Below are 10,699 nucleotides of genomic sequence, written 5' to 3'. Positions count from 1 at the left end.
TAATGGTTTGACCATCGTTAACGATTAAACGGGCGTTTAATCGGCTGTTAAGACCGTTTTTTACAACACTGGATAATAGAAAAAAAAATTAGGGTAGGCACTTGTCTAACTTTAGATGAAAAAAATGAAAATAAAAATTGCCAGAATTTTTTTCTTTTTTAGAAAGAATTGTAAATATACGTTCGTATTTAAAATAAGAAAATAATTGTGTTTGATTCTTAAACTTTGCATCACTTTATTATATATTTTTTATGTATCGTGCAATTTGATAAAAGAAATGGTTATATTAATAATAAATTTATTAACAATCGTGATAATTACAATTGACGATGTTATAATTATTATTGAAACATGAATCATGTAAACTGAAAGTTATAATTTTTAAACTAAAATTTAGATCTTTGAAAATAACATTTGTGACTCATAAATTGAAACCTAAAGCAATGTAAATTTGCAACAGAGTTTTATTGAAATCTAAAATTTGAAACTTATATAGATTAAAATATGAACTTACATATATAGATTTATAAACTGAAACCTAAAATCTTACAAAAAAAATCTAGAGTTTTAAATAAAATCTAAAACTTGAAAACAGAAATCATATAAAATGAAACTTAAAATTATTAAAATGAAATCTGAATTCTAAAATGAAGTTTGAAGCTATAAACCGAAATAATTAAAAAAAACTTGTATATATAATTTGAACCTAAAACTTAAAGCATTTAAAGTTTTAAACTGAATGTATAATTTTTAAACTGAAATTTAAAAGTTGTTTAATAAAACTTGTCTGTAGGCCTAAAACTAAAGAGAGAGAGAGAGAAATGAAGCTACCTGACGTGTCTTCCTTTGGCAGCCAAATGAAGACTAACAAACTTCTGAATTCGGATAACCTCTGATACCGTTTTTTAACTGTCATTCAAATGTCTTTATTTTTTATATTTTCATTATACCTCCATTCTTAAAACTACAATTACTTAAAATTTAAAGAGTTAGGTATGATCAATATCATTTTCTTCTTGCACATGTAAAATATCCCGACATATTAATTTTTTCTTATTAGTATCAAGAGTTTATAAAAAAATACACCAATGTAGATAAATTATGGATGTTGAATTTTCAGCTTATTGATTCGTATAAATAAAAATAAAAAAGTGATAATATTGTATGTGCACGTAGAGAAAATAACACTGATCATATCTAAAGATTTTGCTTTGACATATAAATATAAAAAAATATATTAGAAAATTAAAAGACATGGATATAATGAAAACACACAAAATAGAGGCATTTAAAAAAAGAAACATCTATTCACCTAAAAAGTTTGTTATTTTAAAAAATAAAAAAATTGTTATTTGAAGTATGACATCTATTTAATAACAGTAATAAATAGTAAATATGACATGACATTTATCCATTTTTTGTTTGTCGTCCAAAAATCTTCCCAAGTGCATTCAGAAACTAAAAAAAAATCACACATCTTGAAAAAAAAAAAATTTAATAAATAAACGCATAAAAATTAATATTTTTGTCATCATACCATTTTTAAAAAAAAATTACAAAAAAAATTTCGTAAAATTATAAATGAAATTTTCATGTAGAATCCATAATTGGACAATTGACATCCCCGGTTTTCCTTCAAAGTTCAAACGAGAAGTCGGCAAACGCAACTCTGACATCTCTAAACGCGGTGAAGTCACCGCCAGCGTGGTTTTATCACGAGAGTTCCACGTGACACCTCCCTCTATTTAAATCCGAAGCTTTCTCATCATTCCAACAGAAGCCTCTCCACTGTAACTACTCAAAGCACAATTTCTCTCCTATTCGGTTTAAGAAAAAAAAACACGAGAGATCAAGAAAAATGTCAACTGCTACTTGCGTAGATATCATCCTTGCTATTATCCTCCCTCCTCTTGGTGTCTTCTTCAAGTATGGTTGCAAGGTATGCTTATACAACCATATCACACTTTGGTTAAGTAAGAAGTTCCATAGATTGAGTTCAGTCATTTAAAGAGAGAAAAGGGGAAAGGGGAAAGGGATTCCTTAAAATTAAGTTTTGATAAGATATTTGAGGAATCAGAATTAGGCGATTTAATTTGTATTTCAATTTTGCTTCTTGATTTATTTAATTTAACTATATGCTTTTATTTTTTGTTTTATACAGGTTGAATTCTGGATCTGTCTTCTCCTGACCATCCTTGGATGGCTGCCCGGTATCATCTATGCTATCTGGATCATCACTAGGTAGAAAATTAAATTCTGGTAAGATTTCTTGAATTGATTCTAGTTTTGGTAGTAGTTTCTGTTTCTTCTAAATTTTGTATGAATTCAGTTGGGTTAAAATAGTACACTGTTTGAACCAACTTTACTTATTTCTTGAATATATTTTTCTGTTGCAAAATATTTTGTATTCTTGCTTAATCTTTAATTGTTCGTTGATATTTTTTAGCCATAAGATTTAGATTAAATAAGAAGTTGGAAACCGTTAGGATATGGAATTCACATCCTCTCCAATACTATACAATGGAATCTTTTTACAATTAATTTATCTGGACCGTTCTTTTTAACTTGGTACGAATCTCAAAGCCCAATAATAATGTCCCCTGAGCCAATCGGAATCCCAAAGCAATAAGATTTAATTTCAAATCATAAAGTGAGGCCCATCCTCTGTGGTATTCTTCAATACGAGTTGAATGCTAGAGTTGAATCCTAGGATACGTTCCCATCTTCTTTCAAATCAAAAGATATATTCCCCTCAAAAAAAAAAAAAAATATCAAAAGATATATTTTATTTATTTTGATAATGATTAACTTTAATAATTTGTTTGCATTTTTAGGAAGTGACGGCAGTGGTCCTGTTGGAGAGAGAGATATCTATGGCTGTTGGATTAATGGTTGAGTGGTTTAAATGTCATTTGTATGCTTGTGATTTATTTATTTGAGGAATTTGGTTTAATATGTATTATTAATTATTTTAGATGTTCATCTTTAGATGTTTCTAGTTAATATCTTGTGTATGACATCTTGGTTTTATTTTTATGTGCTTGTGAATTTGCTTCAAACAAAAGATTAATGTGTTATAAGCTTTGAATTATATTTTTTTGTTATCCTTATTATAATTTAAAAATGGACTCAAATCCAAACCGATCAAAATTTGCTGTTATTCTCTTACATGAACAGTGTTCCTGCTATCCCTGTCTTTTCAAATTCAGTCATTGAATTGTTTTGAGATACGTGCACATAAAAGTTTTAAAAAAAGTTGCTTTGAGATTCGTTACTGAAAAAAATTGAACAGTTGAATTCGGAAAAACAGGAATAGCATGGTTACTGTTCACAGGAAGATAAAGTTTTAAAAAGAGTTGCTTTTGCTTTGAGATTCGTTTCCGGAAAAAAAATTGAACAGTTGAATTCGAAAAAACAGAAATAGCAGAGTTACTGTTCACAGAAAAAAAATAGCAGTGAATTTCATTTCCACCCAAATCAGGGATGTGTCCTTTCCAGAATAAATAAAGGAAAAGGTGAAAGATACATCCAACTAAATATTTGCTTTTTCTCAGCGCACTAGCTAATTGGGTGACACGCTATTTTAAGAGACCGAATCGTTTGCCCCCCGGGGGGCAGGAAATTCCTGCCCCCAGAGTCTCTGCGGGTGGGGCCCATTTAAAAACAGTAACAATAATTAAACCCTTAAACAGTAACCGGTCCCACCCCGCAGAGACTCTGGGGGTAGGAATTTCCTACCCCCCAGGGGGCAGACGATTCGGTCTCCTATTTTAAACATAAAAGAAGCCCATAATTCGAATCAGGTAGAATTGATAATCATAGAAGGGCAAATTTCTCTAGAAGTCCTTAAATTTTTACTAAAATAATAAATGGTTGTTGGGTTTTAGTATATCCTTCACAAGCCACAACCTAATCAAAGTTCGTTTGGTACAAATTCAATCTAAATGTAGAACCTAATTGAACAATTAAAGATTAAGCAATAATAGTAAATATGATATTTATCCAATATTTGTTTGTCGTCCAAAAATCTTCCCAAGTGCATTAAGAAATTTAAAAAAAAAAAATCAAACATCTTAAAAAACAATTGAAATAAATAAATGCATAAAAATTAATATTTTTGTCAGCATATCATTTTAAAATAAGTTTTACTAATATTTTATCGTAAAATTATCATATACATCTGTAAAATTATAAATGAAATTTTCATGTAGAATTTAAAATTGGACAAATTGGCATCACCGGTTTTCCTTCAAACGATAAGTCGGCAATCGTAGAGAGGAGTGCGTATCCTCTGAGATATCTCAACTTTTGCGTGACCAACGTGTCCGTTGCCTATTCGGGGTGATGTAGGGTTCAGTATTATGTTTGCTTTGAGATTCGTGCAGAACATATTTAAACAGTTGGGATTTTCCATAAAGTCACGCAAAGTTTGAGATATCTCAGAGGATACGAATTCAGCTCTCACATCTCAAGCAACCAATCTTCTTCTTCTTTGGTTCTGTAGCAGACGGAGAGAAAGAGCGGTAAGCTAGGGGAGGGAAAAGGGAGATTCTATTGGATTTTCAAGAGTTATTGGGTTTTCAATATTGAAATAAATCAAATTTGTTTACAGAACTCGTTAATTTTCGAGAGACTAATCAAATGAAATCTACGGTAGATTCGGCCATCGAACTCAATTTGAGTCCAATAGACATCGGACCCAAGCTGCTCCCCAGCAAACCAATCCAACTCGCAATTGGCACCTTTAAATGAATTTGTATCCTCTACATTAATTCAAAAAGAATCTTTTGCGGTGATGTATACGGACCGTCAGATTAGTTTTTAAGTTTCGTGCGGAGTAAATCTGCACTAATATTAAAGATCCCTGCATTACAGGCGGAGGCAGACGGTCCAGATGCATAACTCAAAAGATGCCTTTTGAGTTAATGGCTTAATGCAGACGATGCGGACTCCCTTTAAACGCGGTGAAGGCACCGCCCGTGTGGTTTTTATCAAGTTAGCTCCACGTGACACCTCACACCTCCATCTATTTAAAACCCAAACAGAAGCTTTCTCATCATTCCAACAGAAGCCTCTACACACTCTGTAACTACTCAAAGCACAATTTCTCTCCGATTCGGTTTAAGAAAGAAAGAAAGAAAAAAAAAAAACACAAGAGAGATCAAGAAAAATGTCAGACAGCACTGCTACTTGCATAGATATCATCCTTGCTATTATCCTCCCTCCTCTTGGTGTCTTCTTCAAGTATGGTATCCAGGTATACTCATACAACCAGATCACACTTTGGTTAAGTAAGAAGTTTCATAGATTGAGTTCAGTCATTTAAAGAGAGAAAAGGGGAAAGGCCAGTTTAGATAAGATATTTGAGGAATCAGAATCAGTCGATTTAATTTGTATTTCAATTTTGCGTCTTGATTTATTTAATTTAACTATATGCTTTTATTGTTGTTTTATAAAGGTTGAATTCTGGATCTGTCTTCTCCTGACCTTGTTTGGATGGCTGCCCGGTATCATCTATGCTGTCTGGGTCATTACTAAGTAGAAAATTAAATTCTGGTAAGATTTCTTGAATTGATTCTAGTTTTAGTAGTAGTTTCTGTTTCTTCTAAATTTTGTATGAATTCAGTTGGGTTAAAATAGTACACTGTTTGAACCACTGATTTCTTGAATATGTTTTTCTGTTGCAAAATATTTTGTATTCTTGCTTAATCTTCAATTGTTCATTGACATTTTTTAGCCATAAGATTTATATTAAATAAAAAGTAAAAAACCGTTAGTATACGTTCCTGTCTTTTTGCAAACCAAAGATATAATTTATTTATTTATTTATTTATTTTGATAATTGCTAACTTAAATAATTTGTTTGCATCTTTAGGAAGTGTCGGCAGTGGTCCTGTTGGAGAAAGATATTTATGGCTCTTGGATTAATGGTTGAGTGGTTGAAATGTCATTTGTATGCTTGTGATTTATTTATTTGAGGAATTTGGCTTAATATGTATTATTAATTATTTTAGATGTTCATCTTTAGATGTTTGTGGTTAATATCTTGTGTATGACATCTTGGTTTTATTTTTATCTGCTTGTGAATTCGCTTCAAACAAAAGATTAATGTGTGATTAAGCTTTGAATTATATTTTTTTGTTATCCTTATAATAATTTAATATACACTGCAAAATTTTCTGTCCAAAAAGGAAAGGTAAATCCAGTAAACTATAACATATACCAGGGATGTGTCCTTTCCAGAATAAATAAAGGGAAAGATGAATGATACATCCAACTAATATCATTGCATATTTGCTTTTTCTCAGCCCACTAACTAATCGGGTGACCCGCTATTTTAAACATAAAAGAAGCCCATAATTCAAATCAGGTGGAATTGATAAATCATAGAAGGGCAAATTTCTCTAGAGGTCCTTAAATTTTACTAAAATAATATATGGTTGTTGGATTTAAATATATTCCACACAAGCCACTTAACCTAATCAAGTTGGTTTGGTACATTTTTCAACCAGAAGTTACAAAAATGATCATTTGACTTGCCAGATCAACAATAGGATCAAGTTGGTTTGGTACATTTTTCAACCAAAAGTTACAAAAACGATCATTTGGCTTGCCAGATCAACAATAGGAAGTTAAGTATCTAAATCATTGCATTGATAATTTAATCTAAATGTAGGGACCTAATTGAAACAAATTCAAACTAATCATTTGCAAATGTTAAATGGTAATAATCCTAAAGGCAAAAGCAACTATGGTTTATTATTTGATTGGATTTGTGAAAAAAAAAATACCCAAAATGGATATTGCTTTTTTAGGTTAGTCCAAAATACTTAATCTAGATTTGCAGGGGTATACATGAATATTTTTTTTCTTTTGTCGGAGACAATTTCATATTTGACTCATATGCCAATAATGCGTGCCTGCTTTATAAACTTTGTTAAAATGGAATTGGGTTTTGTTTAAGGGACTTTGGACAAAATTATATTCAAAGCTAGACATAGTTGTCTACTCTACATTAAGATTTGTGCAAACATATATAAACATAATAAATTTAAATAATTTTGTAAATCTAAATTGTTCATATAAATTTTAGTACAGATCATATATTTTAGAACTGATTTTGAATGAGACTTTGTTTAGTCTTTTGGACAAAAACTCCTTCCTATTTAAATAACATGAATTACATTAGTTCAGATTTGTTAAACAGAATTTACACACTGATAACGTTGTTTCCTTGATTGACGAACTGAAAAAAATAAAGGCAGCTCCAATGAATTAGGAAATTGATTTACTCTTAGATCTCTTTATAAAAGATTTTTGCTTATCGGTCCTGGCCTAGTATTTATTGTTCATGTCATGATTCTGTATGCCTTTTTAATAAATAATTGAGGTAGATAGCGAAAATATTTGTTTTGTTGAGGACAATATGCAAATTACTCCCTTGGAATCATATATGGTGCCTTCCCCTTGAAGCAAATACAGTCATACAGATAAGCCATCAAGAAAAGAAAAGGCAAAAGAGCGCTTAGTAAGTGACATGCACGTCAATATGAATATATGATGTAATTACAAGTTTACAACCCCACTGGAATATTTAATTCCCTGTACATGTTCCAAAATGATAAATATAAACCAGAGAATTAATATTGCACCGCATGATCTACATCTCAAAAATATTTATACTTATCATAGAAGTTATTTTTATCTTAATTATAAAATATTTATTCTTTTTATTTTCTAAATTATCGTAAAAAAATTCAAGTTAATTTTTTTTGTTGAATAAGTATAAGTTACAAGAACCTATCTTTGATCTTTTAGCAATGTAGCATAGATCAATACTTTGTGTAGACGATAGTGCTTCCGTGTAGCAGAGATCAGTACCTTCCGTTTCCAATTTGCTCGAGTGTACCTGGGGTGTGATCTGAATTTCTCGAGTAATTGGGTTCGTAGATCACCTGTGGGAATTCGTATCCTCTGCATTAACTCAAAAAGGAATCTTTCGAGTTAATACAATTAATATATTAGAATCATCTGATAAGCTTTAAGATATGTGGGAGTTAAATCCGCACTAATATTGAAGACCCCCTACGTTTTAGGCAAAAACTAAATAAACTCCGTTTATAATCAGACAGTTGATATCTATTAACTCAAAAGATGCTCTTTTGAGTTAATGCAGACGATGCGGACTCCACCTGTGGAGGGTGTGGATTAATTGAGAGCAGGACCCCATCGTGTGAGTAATTTTTGCTTTGGTGATTGCTAATATAAATCAATTAAGATGTGAACGCAGAATTTCCAAAAGCATGACAGAGATAAAGCAAAATAAATAAATAAATAAATCGCGGTCAACCTTGAAAAAGGCAAGTGGCTGAGGAAATGTACCGACTATCCGTATTCCGTAATGTTTGCTGATGAACAAATATGTCTGGATTAGTAGTAGTTAAAATAGTGGAATTTGAGAATATTAGATGAAAATAGAGAAATATAATTATTTTCGGATTAGTGTGAACATGATGTTATTTGAAATAACAAATAGTTGTAGAAATAATAGTGTTAACAATGTATTAATTAAGAGAAAAATAGACAAGTGAGGTCTCAAACGAATTATCATGTCATGGAGATAACAAAATTAATGTCAACTTTGTTATTTTAGAATTGTGTTGTCGAAAATCCGAGAAAAAAATATTTTTTTTCTCTTTCTTCACACTATTTACAAGAAATAGAGAATAACAACTATTCTAACTATTCCGAACAGCAAAAATATTATTTGGATACACATTACTATTTCAAATAATTCATATTCTAAAATAGTATCTATTTTTTATACATTCAAATATATTGCTCTTTTGTAATTGCTAATTCGTATGCTTGGATGCTTAAAAATTACTTGATTTTTGAAATATTAGCAATTACTTGGATTCGCTATTATAAATTTCAATACTGTAAAATAGTCAATCAAAATTTTGAAAACAAAAATCAAAACTGTAAAATTGCTATATCTAAACTATAAATCCAGAACATTCAGAATAAAAACACAAAAACTAAAAACAACAATAGCTCAATACTGTAAACTGACATATCTTCACTACAAATATAACGATTCCAAACTGTAACACAATTGCTCAACAAAACACATCAGTTCAACACCACCTGTTCAACTGTAAAATAAACAAGTTGATTTGAATACTGTAAAATCACATGATGCATATTGTAAAACTATAAGATGAATACTGTAAAACAACCCGATTATGCTCCAGATCGCCTCACTCTCATCTCTCTCCTCCAGATCGCCTCTCTTAGATCATCTCTCCATTAGAATCTAAGAAAGATGCCGGAGAAGTCCGTCGGAGAGAATAAAGCGTCGGCGAGCGACAAGTAGTGGTGTTGCGGTTGAAAAATGAACTGTAGGAGAGGAGGCCGTTCAGATCTGCACGATCAAGAACCCGTCGAAGAGGAGATCACCAAAGGAAAGGTCGTCGGAGGGAAGGGGTTGAGGAGAGGAGAACCGCATTTGCACCGATGAACTTGACAGGTCTCACATCTGCACCGGTCCAAGTGGCTGAACTGGAGACGGCGAGCAAGGAGAAAAGAAAGAGAGAGAGAAATTCAAAAAAGAAAATATGATCGTATTGGAAATTTTGGAAATGAAATTCGGAAGGTTCCGTCGGACGACATGTTTAAATACGAGCAGACAGACCATTAAAAAGTGGGAACCGAATAGCGTAGTGGACAGACGATGGACAAAAGATAATGAACAAGAACCTTTTCTCTATTTTATTACCCAACACCTCACCGATATAATAAATTGAGCTTTCTTCAATTACCATAATTCAAACAATTAACTATCCCAAATCATATTGGATTAGTACCTATGTTACACTTTTTGAGTTAGCACTCTTCTTATATTATACTAACACAGATTATTCTTACACTATTTCTTTGAGTATTCAAATTATCCTATTTTTTTTTTCTAGTGAGTAGAATCAAAATATATTTTATAGCGAACCAATGACAAAATACATCACAAATCAATAATAAATATATTATATGCTTGTTCTTCATCATTTAGGCAAAATTCAGTGGAACTTGAAATTTATTTCATTATCAATTAAATACGATAAAGTCAAATTGTTAAATTTTCAAATTACTCAATGTATAACAAATCAGTTTTATATAGACTGAATTAATACACGCATATTCCTCTGGTACTTTTAACTTTATATTTTGATATGTGTCGTGCGGATTATCAAATAAGTTTATTGTCTGTATGAGTAATCTTTGCTTAATAGACTTTATACGATACATTGAAAAATAAATTGTCCTTAGGGACCAGATTGATAATTTGTTGCTAATTGTTTGTACAATTGTTCGAGTACCTCCATACGCAGAAACAAGTGCTAATGCCTAATATACATATATGTTTGATTGCAAAATAAGAATAGCTAGAATAATCAAATTAAAAATAGCTATTGTTTATTTTATCAAAATAGTTAAATCTCAAAACCCTTAAAAATAATCTATTCTAATAAAATAAAAAATTTAGATTCATTATTCTACCTATTATAATCTAACCAAACACATGATATACTATTCCAAATAGCTTAACCCCATTAATAGGATATTCTCAATTCAATCAAACATACTCTAAGGACCTGTTCAGAGGCCTGTTAAGGAATATGAATGGGAATAGGAATCAAAA

General features: G+C 30.9%; 2 protein-coding genes and 1 long non-coding RNA gene across 5 annotated transcripts; 2 read left to right on the top strand and 1 right to left on the bottom strand.

The window, feature by feature from the left end:
- Positions 1–1,754: 1,754 nt before the first annotated feature.
- Positions 1,755–3,091, top strand: LOC144565442 (hydrophobic protein LTI6A-like). Of its 2 annotated transcripts, none has more exons than XM_078315203.1 (3): positions 1,755–1,939; positions 2,162–2,259; positions 2,839–3,091. In XM_078315203.1, exons 1-2 carry the CDS (start codon positions 1,859–1,861, stop codon positions 2,243–2,245), a joined length of 165 nt encoding a protein of 54 aa, XP_078171329.1. In that variant the 5' UTR covers positions 1,755–1,858; the 3' UTR covers positions 2,246–2,259; positions 2,839–3,091. The 2 variants fall into 2 exon arrangements, with proteins under 2 accessions (XP_078171329.1, XP_078171328.1); XM_078315202.1 differs by having other exon boundaries at positions 2,835–3,091.
- On the bottom strand, positions 3,089–3,540 carry LOC144565444 (uncharacterized). Its single transcript, XR_013514896.1, has 2 exons — positions 3,473–3,540; positions 3,089–3,128 (listed from the first exon to the last, which is right to left on the bottom strand). It is a non-coding gene; the product is annotated as an uncharacterized LOC144565444 (long non-coding RNA).
- Positions 3,541–5,048: 1,508 nt separating this feature from the next.
- Positions 5,049–6,131, top strand: LOC144565441 (hydrophobic protein LTI6A). 2 transcript variants are annotated; one of them, XM_078315201.1, is made up of 3 exons: positions 5,049–5,257; positions 5,459–5,556; positions 5,880–6,131. In XM_078315201.1, the coding sequence occupies exons 1-2, from the start codon at positions 5,171–5,173 to the stop codon at positions 5,540–5,542; spliced, it is 171 nt and encodes a 56-aa protein (XP_078171327.1). In that variant the 5' UTR covers positions 5,049–5,170; the 3' UTR covers positions 5,543–5,556; positions 5,880–6,131. The 2 variants fall into 2 exon arrangements, with proteins under 2 accessions (XP_078171327.1, XP_078171326.1); XM_078315200.1 differs by having other exon boundaries at positions 5,051–5,257; positions 5,876–6,131.
- Positions 6,132–10,699: the final 4,568 nt, after the last annotated feature.

The sequence above is a fragment of the Carex rostrata genome, chromosome 14 (genome assembly GCF_964058835.1).
Source record: "Carex rostrata chromosome 14, lpCarRost1.2, whole genome shotgun sequence".
Lineage (NCBI taxonomy): Eukaryota > Viridiplantae > Streptophyta > Magnoliopsida > Poales > Cyperaceae > Carex > Carex rostrata.
The sequence above is the reverse complement of the archived record's forward strand: the minus strand, read 5'-3'. Positions and strand labels throughout refer to the sequence as shown.